This window comes from Xiphophorus maculatus, chromosome 22, assembly GCF_002775205.1.
Source record: "Xiphophorus maculatus strain JP 163 A chromosome 22, X_maculatus-5.0-male, whole genome shotgun sequence".
Taxonomy (NCBI): domain Eukaryota; kingdom Metazoa; phylum Chordata; class Actinopteri; order Cyprinodontiformes; family Poeciliidae; genus Xiphophorus; species Xiphophorus maculatus.
In genome coordinates this window covers 14,034,959-14,053,208 of record NC_036464.1, presented here as the reverse complement: position 1 = coordinate 14,053,208, position 18,250 = coordinate 14,034,959, and the positions used below count along the sequence as shown (strand labels likewise).

At 37.7% G+C, this 18,250-nt stretch overlaps 1 protein-coding gene across 1 annotated transcript; it reads left to right on the top strand.

The window, feature by feature from the left end:
- Positions 1-266: 266 nt before the first annotated feature.
- LOC102222092 (golgin subfamily A member 7B) lies at positions 267-16,650 on the top strand. The gene is made up of 5 exons (XM_023328043.1): positions 267-484; positions 5,307-5,432; positions 5,766-5,918; positions 10,896-10,997; positions 12,497-16,650. Exons 1-5 carry the CDS (start codon positions 473-475, stop codon positions 12,578-12,580), a joined length of 477 nt encoding a protein of 158 aa, XP_023183811.1. The 5' UTR covers positions 267-472; the 3' UTR covers positions 12,581-16,650.
- The last annotated feature ends 1,600 nt before the right edge of the window (positions 16,651-18,250 follow it).

Sequence of the window (18,250 nt, the reverse complement as noted above, 5' to 3'; positions counted from 1 at the left end):
TGCAGCTTAAACAACATGCGGCATTGATGTGACCATGTTTTATTAAAATAGATAATAACCCAACAGTCTGCAGTATTATTACTGTATTGTTTTTGCATCTAAAATAAATGTTTCTCAAATAAAATCCTTGGTTAAAAGTAATTGTGGATACCTTTAAATTGTTTTAATTAATCACAAGGTAGTCCACAAGAGAATCCATGCATTAACATATATATACCGCTGACATACATTATGCAGAGAGAGCTCCTTGTTACTAAAGAAGTCCTAAAGAAGATTATTGTGCAAGTGGCTTCCATGTACCGCCAGAACCGCATCCCGCATCCCGCAGTCTCGCTGACATCCACCAACACGTGCACGGCAGCTCGCGCGCCCGGGCTCCACAGCAGCTGCAACAACGGCAGCAGCGTTGTCCCGCACAACACGAGCAAACGGCGTCCAGCACGGGACAGACCCCGCACCCTCTCACTGCAGCATGGCAACAGAGGTAAGGGATTTCCTGCTGCTTCTGTTAGTATTCCCTCAAAGACTCCATTGCTACCCATTCTTATTTTTATCCCGGTAAGTGCAGGTTGGGGGGATGCGTTGCTGCAAACTGACTGAGATGCATGTGTGTCCCGAATGTGCTGAACACCTGATTGAATATTCGACTGATTCTGGAACACAGGAGAGGGTCGTTTATTTATTTAGTTGTTCTTGTTCTTTTATTTATATTCCCTCGTTAATATCTGGTAACATTTTGGAATTTGCTCGCATTTTACGTTTCTTTCTTTCTTTTTTTTTTTACTACAACTCAGATGCAAATATTTATTGAGTAGTTATTTATGGAGACTGTTGATTCAGAATGTGATTGCACTGTTTATGAAAATGACTAATATGATGATATTCAGCATCAGGGACATACAAATCCTTGTCTTACCTTCATCTACATCATGGTTTTACTCATCTTTACAAGACTTAATAAATATTTTTAGCTAACGTGTATCCTTTTGACACAGTTCAGAGCCTAGCAAAACAGATTTCTACCCTGAACACTTTTTGGACGAATCTTCTTTCATTGTAGTTTTGTATGACTTGCAAATCTAATTCAAGATGAACAACAATGTCCTCGTTCATGCTGTGACTAATAGTACAACTAGTTGCCTCATTCAGGAGTTGCGGATTTATTTTTAGATCCAGTAATGTCTGGTAGCTCTTGGGCCAGCAGCACATCTTCCTCCCCTCTCTGTGCCCTTGGTAATGTCACCATAATGCTGAAGACATTGCTGGCTGAGTTATCATGGTGATGATCTCACAAGAGGATGCAGCTATTACTTTGTATGGTAGGAAGAGCACACTCATCCAGGCACTGATGTGCCTGTGGGTTAATTTATGCAAGCATGTCCGGTACATGTGGGTATGGGAGATGTATGTATACCAGAATTGCCCCCAATTTATTGATCAGTGAAAATAGTAAATTAAGCACACTAAAAATAAAGCTAAAGTTGAGAAGAAACCAAGGAACTGTTTTTTTCTTAGGTTTTAGCTATTTTATTGTCTGGTGTTCTGTTGCAAATCCCATAATTTTCTTAGAAACACATGTGCATGCACGCAAACACATTTTTTAGTCCATGATCTTTCATTAATCCAGAATATAAATAATTTGATTTGACTGATGCAGTTTAAAACCATAAATACCAAACTCTTGAGATGAGCACTGCTTCCTGTGCATGTTTACAATCCTTCCATTATGTTTGTTGCATGAAAAGTCAACAATCATTGGATAAGGTTATTGAATATCTGCGGGCTCACTCTGTGTCTACATATGTATCGCCTAATATCATTACATCCAGATCCTGATCCCAGTCTGTAGCTTCGCTTTGGCTTGGGACCTGGACTGTTTGGAAATAAGAGTAGACTGGCAGAAAGAGCCTGGCTAAAACAATATTCCACCTTTTCCAAAATAAACAAAAAAGAGATTTCTTCCTCTGGCTTTGGTCTCACAGTTGTTAATCTATCATTTCAATCTTTTTCAGAAGTTCATAGACCCTGGGGTGAACAGGAGGCCACTTACAGAGTTAAGAAAGGATGAAAAAAGAGCACTTGTTGTGAAAAAAATGCTGTGAGAGATAAAAATGAAATGTCTAATGTCGAATGCATTTACTCTGCATACCCTTATTGTTTGAGTATGTGTGTCGTGTGCCTACTGGCACCACTCACCCATATTGCAGCTGTGTGCTCATTGAATCAAAATGACTAAACTAGGGAACATGTGATGTTAGTGAGAACTACACAAAGCTAGAATGCAAGAATAAGGAGGAGACGTCATTAGAGTGGAAAAAAGCGACAAAGAAATTGTTACCTCTTCATTTTGATCAGTTCTCTGCCAGAGGCTAAATCTTTTCTTTTTGCATGTGTCATTTTTTTAAGCTTCCCCAAGAGTTTTTTCTGATGACAGTTTTGTCCTTTTGTAAAATGCAATTTTAATGGCTTACCCTGTACTTCTACAAAATGTCAACACATTTTACGTGAATTCATTTTTTATTTTTATTTGACGTTAATTATGTAACTTTCTTACGTAATGCCAAAGGAAAGGAAATGATTCTAATTTCTGTGGCAAATGGGAAGACATTTGTAGAAACTTTTAAGAGTTGCACAATTGAATGCATGGCATGAAGGTCACTTATGTTGAAGTGGACTTCTTTCACAATTCCCTTCAGTGAATTGATTGGTGGGTCACCTTGTCACTTCAACCTCCATGCAAAAAGACCCTCAGGCTGGGCAACGATGCCCCAGGTTTTTTAAGCTCCTCATTCTTTTTCACTCCAGCATTCTTCTGTTAGCCACAATTGTTTCCCCCGTGACTCTGGCCATCTACTTGCCTTTGTTAGTTTAGTTCCCTTTGGTTTGTTTTCTTTATTAAAAAACACTTGCATGTGTACAAAACTATCTCTACACCTGGGTTTTTTGAAAACCTAATGATGAAATTTTATTTCTTGAGGTATTTCTTGTGGTAGCGTTCTTCTGTTCCCAGTCTCTACTCTTATGTTTTTGAAAATTTAAACCCTAATAGAAGGATATTTATTTCAACAACTGAAATGAAAATGGAAAACACACAAAAAATATATAGCTTTTAGTCAGGAGACAACTTTGTTTATAAAATAGTTTTGATAATTTTTTGTTATGCAATATCTTCATTTTCAGAGAAATTGAAACAGGTATTTATTAGCTGTATGTCATAATTGTCAAAATAAAGAGCAATCAAATATAAATATGTGATGTTATTTGTGTAGTGAATTTATGAATTTCACATTTTTAATTGACTTGCTGAAATAAGTAAATTTTTAGTGGTATTCCAATTCGTTTGGCTGTGCCAGTGCCTTTTAAATGTCTAAACCAGGGATCTTGAAACCCAGGCCTTGAATAATCAGGTCACTTGGACTCTAGAGAACATGACCGCATACTGAGGAGGTAATTTCTTCATTTACTTCAGGTATGTTGGACCAGGGGCACATCTAAAACTGTCAGGACACTGACCTTTGGGGCGTGGCTTTCAGGACCCCTGATCTAAATATTAAATTCCTATTTTCGGGCATTTTTGGAAAGACTTAATACTCCCTATTACGTATTTTTTCCTCGTTAGTGTTTAGTAACTATTAAATCAGTTCTAGCCATCCTTTGATGTTTTGGTGATTTATATTTTAACAGTACATTATTTCCCATTCTGGCACTGCAAAACAAAGAACCTATGTAAACATAATGAGGTTGACGTTGGGCCAGCTGATGCTGATTTGAATAAACAAAGCTGTGGCGTGTCTTCATGATTACATCTATTAATAGAATGACTGATGTATCATCATGGCCCAAAGATAGACACTATGTTAGAGTGGCAGAGAAAGCAAAGAAACAGATATTAAAAGCTCTGGGTGTGAGATGATTGTGGCTGTTAGTGGATGAAAATAGAAGCTTAGACTCTATTCCTGGTTGAGATTGATGTTGGCCTTTTCTGTAAAGAGATGAAAGACTGGCTCTGTGCTGTGTCTGCTTACATGGTCTCACTACCTTCCAATAATAACAGACTGCTGTGGCCACCAAAGCTCTGCAAAAGGAGCATGGATTAAAAGTTGGCTAGTTAATTCCGGCAAATGCACAAATGTTTTGCATTCCTGGAGAATATTATATATAAAACCTGAAGGACAACCTCATATGGGTTGCTGTATCTTTTTAATACTTTCTTTTTGATTCTCTCTGTCTCCTTCCTTTTTCCTCAACTCTGCTTGCATACTTTTTCTGTATTACTAATTGCCAACCTCTTGGGAGAAGTAATTTAGATCAGCATGAGACAAGTTTACTGTGCCTGTTTTGATGTAAAACATAGCAGTTACTAGCAAAGTGCTGCAAAGAACAGTATATCTGGGTGCTGTAATTGAAACTGCGTCTGTCGTAGCTCAAGGAATAGTCAGTGTGCCATTGCAAGCCTACACTGCTGTTAAAACATGAGATTCTCGCATTTGGGCCATTACCATTAGTTAATTAAAAGCTGCCAAGATGATTTCACATCACTTTATTGGCATTTATAATAAAAATCTCTGTAGAAGTGACTTGCCAGAAAATACAGATGAACGACCAAAATAGAAAAAAGTGAATTTTTCTTTTTCAAATTATATATATTTATATATCCTTTTTTGTGTTTTTGGGTTGTTCCTGAACATTTTAACCAAATTCCTTTCATCTGAGAGTGACAGTTTGGGTCGCAGTGTGTAATCTTGGACTCTATTGGTTGTTCCAGCTGAATGATAATACTAAACACATCAAAAGCAGTTAAACACAAGCACATTAAGATTCCTGAATGGCCTCCTCAATGTCTTTAACACTATGGAATTTGTTGACTATGCATAAAACCAAGAAACAAAGTTTATTTAAATGAAGTATAGCAATTATGCTAAGTACAATGGTCTCATGTCCCTCTAGAATATGCCTGGTGACTGAAAAGAATGCAGTCAGGATTCAAGCTGCCACCACTAACATTCCCACAAATATTAGTTGGAGTGTATTTGAGTCTGCATGTCTTAAGTTTTACCCATTGATGAGTTGGAAACAATTCAAAATAAACTCAGATATGTTTACTCAGTTTTTGTTTTTAAGAATCACTTAGGTTGTATGTGTTTCTTTAATCACCCCATGCTGGAAAACGAACAGTTAAGAATGTATCAGTAAAAACCCCTAAACTATTATGACATTCATGTCTATGATGAGCTATTTAACTAGAACTGTTTGCGAATTTGATTGGACTCATCCTTTTCCTCCCCCACTGCTGTGTGTCTTCTAAGTTTCATAACCTCCAGGAGATGCAGCACACTGCATCGCTGGTAACAAAGGTGTTCATACAACGAGACTACAGCGAAGGAACTGTGTGCCGATTCCAGACCAAGTTCCCCACAGAGCTCGACAACAGGGTGAGAACTACAACAAAGCATTGTGAAACAACTGCAACATGTTGCAGCTTAAAATTAAGTCCTTTTAGTGTAATAAGCAAATATGCCTATTGAACTAATCTGCTTTTCTGCCCAGGCTTTTTCACTTCAGATTATACAAGCTTTAAGAGTGTGATAATTCTTATCAAAAAAATTACATTTTGGCTTGAGTAAAATGCAGCAGGCATGTTTAACATGTTTCTCAATAGGTGCACAGCTTGTTTATGTTGTTGTGGGAGAGCTAAATATACTTGTGTTCCCAGTCTGCCATATCTATACCACTCATTACTTTCTATCCTTGTTTGTGTTTATTAGATAGAGAGAGCTCTGCTTGAGCAGACAGTAAAGACCCTGAACTCTTATTATGTGGAGGCTGAGAAAGTTGGCGGCCAGTCATACCTGGAAGGATGCCTGGCTTGTGCAACAGCATACATCGTCTTCCTCTGCATGGAAACACGCTATGAGAAGGTAAGAAGTCTAAAATGTCCTCACCTGATGACTTGAGATATTCCTGTGAAAAGACAAAAGATTTAAACTTCTTTCTTATCTGTAAAGTGTGTATTATTAGCAATCTTAAAATCTTAAAACCTACATGCACGGCAAGAGACTGAAATCAATCATTTTGTTAAAATGCAATGTTTTCAGAAATGGTGCCAGACCTTTACATTTATTAAGTATTGGACACCAACAGAGGCCCTGTGTCTGTACCCTGGTAGCTTCAAGCGGTTGTGAAAAATGGGAAGAGGCTTTCAACAACACTAAGTTAATGATGTAGATGTTTAAAAAAATTGAGAATTGTGGTAGAGTAATATAAACATATCTAAGTTCTGACCCACTGTCATCTAATTGTTAAGGTGATAGTAATCAACAGTCTGTTGTACCATGCTTAATTTTAAAAGGTTAAAGCTAAAACTTTCAGAATCAGCACGTAATTGTATTTGTTTAGTATTAAACTCATAAGTCATATGAAAATGCTGGTTGGTTTAGCAGTTTACAAGTTAATGTTTAAAAACAGACAGAAAGGCATTTGGTTTGGTTTTGGCAGCTTCCTAAAACCCAGTAGTTTTTAAATCTCACTCCAGTGGGAAACAGGCAGAATCCAGGAGATAAAATCAGCTCTTTAAAGCCTTCCACTACTTCTTACATCCTGTTCTGAAGGCCACACATGAGTGGCACCGGGTAAAGCACGGCACGCCATCTGTAAGACAGTTTTACTTAGCACAGGCAAAACGTCCGTCTTCAGAAAGGACAGGTGGCTCAACCTGTTCATGACTGTATTGCTGCTTGTTAGTCGCTGAGATGGAACAAGAGCACACACGCATGCATACTGCAATCGCACACACAAGCACAGTGAGCTTGATTAATCCTCTTTGTCGTTTTCTGTGAACTTGCCAATGCGTCAGATGAGATTGGAGTGGCGTGAAGTTCCAGCATGTCTTTCTGTTCTGATCTCTGTCCCACACAACATTCATCTCCCTCATCTTGTTGCATTTTGTAAACATTGCTTTATCAAAGCAATGTTTGATAAAGCAATGGTACTGGGAGATTGACCAAGGCCCACAAAGCAGGTTTATTGCTACGTTGAAGCCATGCAGAAATGGCCTGGTCTGACTCACCTTTCATCTTCCTGTCAGGTGGAACCGCTCCATTGAGAGGCTCAGATGTTATCGGCTCCACATGAGAGTTGTTTATTTACCTGTTTAAACTTTATGAATACCTCTATGACTGACGACGATAAAATATACCCACCCAGGTTGAAGCTGAGTGTGCATATTCACGTGTGCCACACAACCGTGGTTTTCCAATCTTCTTAGCAGACTTTCAGAAGGCACTGATTGTTCCCTGCGTGTCGGAACAAGCATCAAAAACTCCCTCACACAGACTCTTCATTGTACAGTACATCTCCTATTTCTTTTCTTCTTTGCTGACAAGAACATGGCTCAAAATGCAGCAGTAGATTTACCACGATACAAGTTCAGAATTTGTACGAAAAACACAAAGAAGTTTCTACATGCAACTTAAAAGAGGAGGACTACTTCTGTATAGTGTGTGTACAGTCTTCCCAGAGCAGCTGACACAATCATGCCAGCATAGCAGTGACACAGTTAGAATAAGGATACTTGAATGTCAAATTTTGAATGTAGAGAGGGTTGAGTTTTTCCCAGGGTTTACTGGATGTATGATTGGCTTTTTCCCTTGAACACATTTAAACAGTTTTTGCCATTATTTATTTATTTGCAGACTACTACCTTTTAAGATATTCAGTGCAGTTGATTTTATGACGTAAATATTTTATGCCATTGTTTTTTCCAGTTTATAATATGATCTTGTTTAGTTTCCACTATTTAGTTAAATCCATAATGTGTTTGAGTGTGTGTGTGTGAATGAGTGAATGACTGCAGCTATACAAGTACAAAGTCATTTACCATTCACCATTTAAACTTCTCTTCTTTTAAGGTTTAAAGTAATCTTTATTTTACCAACATGTTTCTTCTAACTGGAAGTAAAATCAACATTTTGGATCAGCACAGCTAGAATCCTGATTTCAATCTCGATGAGATTTTGTAGAGTGGACAAAAGATTAGGGCGATGACAACCAGAGAGAAAGCAACCTGCCACGGCTTTGAGCTCATGCCAGAAAAGTAGCTGATTTTTAAGTATGATGTCTCCAACCCAATCAAAAGGTGGAAAAATATTTTCAGATTGTAAGGCAGGATAAAATGCAGTGCACCCGTGCACAAAGTGGATTACTTGTCAGTAGCACTAAAAGTCATTTCCCATTGATTGTGCATGACAAGATGACATAATTGTGTTTTCTATGTTGTGTTTGTGTTTGTCTTTTAAATCCGAACTCAACAATGACCCATGTTCCCCATATCAAAAGACAGCACTGATCACATTTTCAAGTCAAGTGGAGTCCCAGATCTGCTTATTAAAGCCTGTAAACAGCTGAATGTTTAGAAAAGTGGTATTCTAAAAAAGATTTGCTGACTTTATTATTCTTATAGCAGTGACCCTAATAAACGCAAGGCTGAGCTGAATGAAGTGCATCTGAGTGACATAATTAGACTGTATTTTAGAGTTGCATGGCATGTCTGCATTGCTGGTACCCACCCAGGCATGTCTGATGTACTTCTGAGGAGCTGTTCTAATCAAGCCTTTAGTTTATATCTGTTAATTTAGCATGACTGTTCAATTCTTTGGAGCAACCTATCAGCAACAAACATAGACTACAAAGGTTATCCGCAACTGTTTTTTTGTGTACAGACATGCTAGTTTAAATTTGTATGTCGAGGCATAGCCTGAAGTGCACAGTTTCCTCCCCACTGCTTTGTGGTTATTGCACAGTTGCTGCAAAACTAATGGGTGGGTTCATTGCCAATACAATGTAAATAAACTAGCCACTTTACTTTTTAGAAAGTTTGCCCTGATGGTTAGCCAAGGCATAACATTTGGCCTGAGAGAGTCATCTGTTCCATTTGGAGTCATGGCTTCAAGATGGAAATTTTCAGAAAGAGAAAGGAGCTCCTCAGTTTTAGCAATTCAATTTACAGTCATGCTTAGCATGAGTGGTTAGGAATATGCTAAAAAAATACTGATATACTTAAACTATAATAGGATTATTTTAAGTTTGTGTTATAATTCTCTGGAATAAAAGACTCAAGGATATGCATTTGCTACAAGATGAACAAATTTCTTCCATTTTCATATTTTCCTCTTGAGACAAAACATAGCAGGAGATTAAACTAGGAGTACTAGGTTTTCGACTTCTCCCCAGACTTACTGAAACAGGGCCAAAAGGCCCTGAGTCCAAACTGGCGACTCTGATGGCTCAAATTAGCATTCTTCAATTGTAAATGTGGCCATTGACCGTCAGGCCAGAAGGTAGGAGTGTGAATAGTCCATGTTGGGGGTGGGTATCTATGATACCTACAACTAGTCAGTTTAGTTTTGAAGCATACATGAAGTGTTTTTGGAGAGATGTGACCTTTTGCAGCTGATCCATGATGTTGTGCTGCATTATCCAGGTCATTTTCCCAAATGTACGTAGAGTTTGCAAAACATACAATCTGTTTCAAAAAATATGCAAAGGTTTTTCTAAAAGAAATTAGTAATGTTTCTCTTTGAAATAAAGCTAAGAGGGTATAAAATGACAGTTTAGAAATAAACTAACCAAATTAATTGTGTTGATCCACCTCAAAAAAATCATGCACAAAGTGTAAGCAAAAGAAATCTGGGAGACTTTGCACATGCAAATTTGCATGCAGCCTTTTGTGCTGTGGAGGATAAATAGGTGACTGCTTCACCTATTTAGTTCACAAGAACTAATGGCATTTATTTCAGTCATAATCTTGCGGGGGGTGACCAAGGTTCCATCACTATGTGACAGCTGGTCAGCAAACCTGGCAAACATGGAAACATTTATCAGGCATGCATTGGGGTGCAGGAGAGACGGGTGGACTTCCTGGTTGAGCTTGCAAAAGAGTTCAGTAACTCTCATGTGAGTGAGAAGAAGGCACACAAGGAGAAACTGCTTCGACAACAACCTTCAACACCCAGCTCAGGCAAAAGGGCGAAGTGTCAGGTCAACCATCGATGCAGGATGCGTGTCCTGAGGCCGAAACATCATCAGTGATCCCTCACACCCCCACCATGGACTGTTCTCCCTGCTGCCCTCTGGAAAGAGGTTCCGCAGCATCCGGTGCAGGTTCACCTGGTTCCGAAACAGCTTTTTCCCACTTGCCATCAGACTGCTGAACTCTTAACTGGACTGCACTCAAAAACTGGTCTCCACTTTATACCTTGCACATGTACAGAGCTAAATAACTTCTATTTTACTGTCAGTCCTGCACTTTATATTTTATATTTAGATTTATATTCATATTTTATACTGTATTTTATTTTACTCACAACATTGGAACCTCAAACATTGTCCTGAGCCGTATGCAACGAAATTTCGTTCTGTATACACCCTGTGCATTGAAAATGACAACAAAGTCAGTCGAAGTCGAAGTCGAAGTCTAAGGAACAATTGTGCAACTGTGAGATGCGTTGAGGCCATTACCAGGGTACTTATAAGGTAATGGCCCTAATTACAGAACAAAAGCACCTGCTAGATAAAATCCTTCAGGTCATTTCGCCTATCTCTAGACTGCATAGGTAGAAATGCTCAATGGACTAACTCCAGTACTTCCAATGGCTAAATCCAATCTCATGGTTGATCTCTCGACTATTCATGGCCATTACATGTTACATAAATTACCCTCTAAAAAGTAATCTGCAGGTATTAGCCCCCAGTTAGTGCAGCTGTTAGATTATCTTCTGTAAAACTGTGCGTTTAGCTTTTGCATCCAAAAAACTTTGGATGTTTCTAATGAAATCTGGATTAAAACCAGATGTATGTCAGTCCTCCTCTAAAATCTCTTCAACCACCTTTTATTTCAGGTCTTGAAGAAGATATCAGGCTACATCCAGGAGCAGAATGAGAAGATCTACGCTCCGAGAGGTCTGCTGCTCACAGACCCCATAGAGAGAGGAATGAGGGTTGTATCCTTCATTCAGCTGCTGCTATACTTTCTGAGAACAATAAACAGAAGTGTATAATGGTCTAGATCATAGATTGGCAATTGGAGAGACTGGCTGTTACCAAAACAGTTGCTAGAGATGGATGCCTGGACATAAGAAAAGCATAATTTGTACATTTTGAATAAATCTTTAATTCTAGTTCTCCATGGTACCTGTTCGACATCTCCTTGTTTCCAGGAATAAATCTAACACATGGCAGCTTTGAAGAGGTTTGCTAAAAGGAAATTCTGAAAGCAGAAACTAACTAAAAGCCAAGAGCTAACAAAATGAGCAAGCAGACGTCATGGAAAGTCTTATTTTTACAAATGAGCCAAGCACTTTTACTGTTCTATAGTGACAGTTTTCTAAATGTCTTTGTGCGGTTCATGGCACTGCTGGATTTTTTATTGTCTTCCTGACTGACCCCAGAACAGGCAACAGGAGAAAGAAAAATGTGTCCAACAGATCATCACACTAGCTTGCCGTAGAATGACTTTCTGAAAAATGAGACTAAGAGTCAAAGAGCAAAGTTTTACCAATGTACCTGGTGCTGTCCTAAAACTACAAATAAATGCTGAAGACCATTTTACAGTAAGTGAATCCCGTAACGTTTAATTTACCCATCAGTTCTTCTACTTATTCATAAGGAAATCCCAGGCCTCCCATGCCACAGTAACATACTGAAGCTTATTCTTAGGGATCCAGACATCTTCACAGAGCAGAAAGGAAATATAGACCTTACAGTGGGAAGCATCATGCTTTCATTTGGATCACATGCCTGAACAACCTCAACTGCCTCTTTTCCTTGCAGAGCAGCATTGGCTTTACTTTAATCTTTCCTTGGATGGCTGAACTACAAACCCGGTTTATGCTGTTCACTGATTGTAGGCAACACGCATTTCCAGCTGGATCGGTGATCAGTTTACACTACCCGATTGTATCCAGATCAGCCTAAAAAAAATTCAAACATGTTTGTTCAACTGCGATCTAGGTCGGTTTGTTCCCCTCACACATTTGCAGACTCCAGTCTTCACCTCCTCTCACAAATGGCAGATTTTTGTATCAACTTTCCCTGATGATTAACCTCAGCAAGATGCAGGCTGATTCAGACTTTCCTCAACTGGGGAATCAGGGGTAACAGTGGTAAAAAAAAATAAATAAATAAAATAAAACATGCAGTGTGTCCCCAACGTAAGACTGATAAACAGTTGCAGAAAGTTGATAAGTGACATCATCCTCATTAATTGCCACATTCTCCCCCCCATGTGATTTTGTTTAGCAGGGTTCTCTCTCTGTTCGGTAAAGTAGGAACCTCACAGATAAAGCACCACTGCTATTGTGCAGAAAGCTTTGACATGGCAATATCCATAGCTGTTATTGGGGATTGCAGAATGATATTGCTTTAGGACATCCCTTTTCGTGCTCCTCTCTTGTGTGTTCTTCTTTGTCTGTGTGATCCTTGACGCTCATTGTGTCCCCAGCTGGAGATCAGCGTGTTTGAGGACCGGGGCTCAAGCGGCTCTAGTCCCAGCAGCAGCATGTCATCGTGCAGCACTGCTCGGTGACTGGAGGAGCAGCACCAGGCTTACGGGTACCACCACAGAGGCAGCGGGACACTCACCAACATCCGCATGTTGAAACATGAGAGCACCAGGTTCTAAAGACGAGCAGAAAAACGAAAAATCCAAGGAGGTGATCCACAAGATTTACACACTCTTCCTGTTGAGACCTTCCACTAACCACCACTGGAGAAGGATCTGGCTTGTATAAAAGCTGTGGCTACTTAAAATAATCAACCAAATTCAAGTCCAACAAAACCCACATATCAGCTTGTGACAAAATGCAAAATCCATTGTCTAAGAAGATAAAACTTTTACTTTTGAAAAGAAGTGAATCATTTTTGTTCCATTTCGTCATGTATGTTTTATGTCCTAACTTTGTCTGCAGGCTGACATGAGTTTAGGCCTGTCATCAGTCCATGACTAATATCATTTCACTGTCATTATTATTCTGTGCTCATTTATAGTCAGGGTATTCAAAAGTCTTTCCAGCAGCACCAGCATCTAAAATGAGGATAACTTACTGAGCCCCAGAAGACACTGTGTTCTTGCATTTGTTTCAGGTAGTTTAGGTCAAGTCGCTTTGAATGGTGGCAAATTGGGCTTACCAAAGCTCAAGGCTTTGTTCAGAGGTATTTGGCATAAATGTCAAACTAAGAACAGTCTGATTTATTTATCTTTCTTATTCATCAGAGTGGATTAGGTGATCTGCATCACAGCTGCAGGCCATATATGCAGACATATTCACATACCATGCCCAAGCATTAGATATACAGTATATACAGTGAAGGGGACATGTGTGCACATGTAGTATATACAATGAGACACATACGTGTGCAGCATGTGCTTATGCTTCTCTGCCCACACTGAGATTATTCTAGAGTTTGGATATGAAAAAGCCAGGAAATATGGTTTCAGCTCTCTGGGAACATATTCAGAGGTTTGGACATTTTTTTTTTCTTTCTCTCTGGATAATAGTTTTGATGTCTGGCAGTGTTTATGATTTTGAATTCACTTGCAGTCTAGTGTGAGATGAAAGCTTGCAGATCTTAACACTGTCAAAAACCCTTTTCCCTAAACATACTTACTGGCTTCCTAATAAAGCTGAAAGAGAGTGGGCTGTTATCAGTGAAGCTGGAGACTCTGCAGTCATTAAGCCGAGAAATGTGTTTCTGTTTGAGGGCTGGAGCTCGCTGGAGAATCGGCCCACACAGAGTTAAAGAACTAAACCTTATGTGTGGCCTGTGTTCACGGCTGTTATGTAGATGCAGATTGTGTTAATAATTCAAACACAACAAAAAGGCAATATATAAAAAGTCATGGAATGCACTACATCCAACTGGCACACTCAGAGAAGAAGAATTGTGGAAAAAGAAAGTTCTGTCCATTGTAGGATTTTAAAGTTTAGATAAAATGGATTTGCTTTTTACAATGTTCTAAGATAGTTGGCTTATGGTTTAAAAATTGCACAATCTTTCTGCTGTGGCTTTCATACAGTTTAAAGACCTTAGAATGAACTAAAAATGCTGGAGCAACAAGAGTTTTTCCCAGCTGTTTGCAGCATAGAGTAATGCTGTGATTCCGAGTCTGTCAGCAATTAAGTCTGATATATATGTTATTAAAAACAGAATAATGGAAACATTTAATATTTTGCTCAGTAAGGACGATATTTATTTGTGAACCAATTTTAATTTAGCAGTATAATTTGAAATGATTGCTTAAGTGTATGCATCAAAGACAAATAAGGCCAAATAAATAACACAGTTGTTCTTCTGAAAATGTAACATTTTTCAAGGAGCAATATTACGTTTGTGTTTTTTTTAAAGCTAAATAGATCATGCTTTACATTTTTTTAAATTAGTTTGTGTAAGACCAAGGTTATCATATCCTTGAAATCTCATAACGGTCAGTGTTTTAAAATAATGTAATTCTACTTTCTAGTGTACAAAATTGCAATACAAGGATAACTTTTGTAATTCTCCCTGTAATTTTAAAGGATACATTTTGTTTTCAAATTAGCAGATTTCTACTGTGAAAAGTCAGTGTTTACTTTAGAAAGACCTCTTTTGGACAGTGTAGGTAAATTCTGAACTTTCATTGACTTAATAAAACTTAAAATTTAGCTGCAACACAATTTTAAGGACACCGTTACCTTAAACTCCCTCTCCTACGGAAAACCATCAATCATAATTGTATAGCATCATTACGTGTGACCATAATGTTGCAAATATTTTCATATTGATAAAGTATCAACATAATATTCATTTTGTTTGTCTATGTTTATCATGTTGTGTTTTTTTTAGTGTTACTTCAGCAGCTGATGCTGTTATCTTTTGTTACTGAATGTTCAACGGTAAACTGGCCACTGCAGATCTGTGTTTTAAGTGTTTTAATTTATTTCTGTGAATAGTTTGACATCTTTTAACCCTTGGATAACTGATCTGAACCAGTGAGAGTTTAGATGTGCTTGGATTAAGGCTCCTGTGCTTTGTTTTTTGATGCCTTCATGTTTCATATTGGTGGAATGGATGTCCAACCTGGTGCTGATGGACTGACCAATTTAAAAGTGACTTAACACTGCCTAAAGGCACATAAAGGAGCTTATTGGACAATGTATATTGAAATGAGTATAAACAGTCTGTGCAGGTATGACTTTGTAGCTTTGATTGTATACATTTGTGAATAGAAGATATTGGATATGTGATACAATAATCCCATTTCACTAGATGTTAGTAATTTGTTTCATATGGTCATTAAGAAAAGGAGCAGTCAAATGCAGACAAAGATGTTGGATTGTGTCATTTGTTAGTCATTATTGATTTGTCTATTAATCTGTTGAGAGTTTTGATACTGTAGCTAACAAAGTTGACAGTAAAAACAAGTTGATGACAATGATTCTCAGGGAAAACTTTTAACAGGCCAAATTTAAAAGGTCTAATACAAGTGTAGCAACATGGTGATGGCCATGTTACTCAGCTGGTTGCACAAGCTACAATGGAGTCTCTGACTTCAACTCCTCAGCCTATGATTAAGCTTTGCATAGGCCTAGTATTGAGCAATTCATTTTATTTAGATGTTTAGAAACAGGGATTTAAAGCAGCATGTCAGTGGTTCTTGAGGATTAGAGTTGGAGAATCGTGAGTCTGACAAAAAACAATCTATCAGGGTTTTTTTTAATATTAATCTACTGATGTATGAAAATCTTCCAGAAAATGTACTGTTTCCAATTGGTCTGAAAGTCTTTTTTCTTTTACATATTTAATAATATCCCTGTCCAAAATATTGAGATTAAGAAGTGAGAAAGTTACTTGTGTATAATCAGTCTTAAAGTTGCAAGCCAGACAACCAATCATAAAATGTGATTTCTAAAATAAATGTGATTAGGATTAACTTAAAATGTAAAAAAGATCAACATTTTCAAAGAAATCCTTATTCTTAAGGATTGCTTACTATTCTGCAAGTGCTAAACAATGATGGGTAGCTCATTTAATAATGTAACCTATTGGTACTTTATTTATTTTGTACTGCATTTATGAGTTACACAACTTCATTAGGTTGTACACAATCAGTAATAAGAACATATCAAAAGCTTGATGTTCTATAAGAAAAGAAATATTGGGCAGTAACTATGATATGTTCCTGAAAATATCTAACATGATGTGTGCAATATTGGTGCTGAGTTGTTTTGCCTCTGAGGAGACTCATTGTTCTGCACTGATGTTTTATGCTGCATGGTGTGTAAACATGGTAGCAAAGGACAAGACAAATAAAATCCCTCTTAAAAAAGTATTGCAACATGCTGCCAAAAGTTATATATTAATGTTGTTTGTGTGTTAATATTTGATTACTAATAAGTTCATTAAAATAATGTTATGTAAATTTTATAAAAGTTGATTAGACATCCTATCCAGAGATAGGATGTAACTGTCTATAAAGTGTTTGATGAAACCAGTGAAAACAGGATGGATTGTTGTCAGTATTAAAATAAAATTCATTTTGCTTAGAAGATTGATGCAATTTCTGACTCTTGTTAGTTTTATAAACTGATATTTCAGATGTTTCTGAGAAAATTGTGGAAGGAAACCCCCACAAAGAGTGGAAGTTATCTCACCAAAGGCCTGTTGTTAATCTGTTCAATAAAAGAAAAAAAAAATCTATTTTCAATCCATGTATCTTAGTTGCCTTTAACTGGCTTTGTGATCAGTTGGACCAAAAGCTGTAAAAATTGCAATTGTCTCAAGCCCAAAGGATACAAGAATGCAAACTTTAGGTTTGGTGGGTGAGAAAAGAATAAAAATGCATAATCGTGGTTCTTTCAGCTCTTACTTTATGGCTAAATCAATGTTCAAGACTCAAACAAGACTTTTATTAAATGGGAACTCAATTCTAATCATCCAGTTCACATAATCACCTCAATTATGGATCCTCAAAATTCAAAAAGTTACTAACACAAATACTTGCCCAAGAGAAAAGGGAAACCAAAGAAAACCAATAAAATTACAACAATGCTTGTTTGTATTTTTAAAATATGATTTAAGATACATGTGTCAAACTCAAGGCCCACGCTACGTCATTTTATGTGGCCCATACGTCCATGCAAACTCAAATGTAATATTTAAAACTTGAATACATAAAATCAGTTATTTAACAATATGAGGTGTTGTTTAATTTATTTTTAACATTGTATTTTCATACATTTATGCTAGGGTTGCCCAAGTCTAGTTTTCCAGACCTTTCACTCTGCAACTTTAGATGCGTTCCTTCTCTAACACACCTGGATCATTGACTCATTCATAGGCCTCTACAGAACTGAGCTGCTGCTAATGAGGGAAGTCAACTTTTTGTCTGGGGTATGTTTTAGCAGGGATGCATCTAAAAGTTGCAGTCTGGAGGACTGCACTTGGGCATTCCTGATTTATACCGTCAATGTGGCCTGTTGAGGGTGGCCAATATGCTGAAGTGGCCCTTGGTGAAATTGAGTTTGACACCCCTGATTTAAGATGATCACCAGTCTATAAGACTGGTGGATTTGCAGCATTGATCCAAGGGAAAACAAAAGAAAATATTTACCAATTTCTTTTTATCTTTGTAATCTACCAACAGATGCAGATTAGAATATTAATTTATAATCCAGGTATGTCTTGACTTTGTATGTTCATATCTAGCTAAATTAACCAGCTACAGAAAACATATTGTGATGAATGCTGGGATTTAGAACAACACTCCAAAATCAGCAATAGCAGTTTTACATCAACCTTCCATATATGTGATAATGTTTCTTAGGGAATAGTTTTGCAGTGACAGCAGTCCAGAATTTGTCTGTGTTTGTGTGTAGGTATGTGTTTATTTTTACAGGAGCTTTATAGTAGATCCAGCAGAGCCTTCTCATAAAACCTAGAAGTCAGTGACAATGTCCTGTTAATTCAGCTGAGTTAAGATCACAGCTGAGCAGAGGGGAGGAGTTGTGAGAGTTTGCTGATATTTCTCAAAGACACGAAACAAGTGATGGAACATCTCATCACCTGTGATCAAAGGTCATTCACATTAACAAGCTATTCTCTACTTCAGGACAGTCTTTCTTTCTCCCTGCTCGACTTCTTCTAACCTTACATTTTGCTCAGACCAGGGTTCTCCAACCTGTGGCTCCAGAGCCATTTAGATCTTTAAAAATAACTC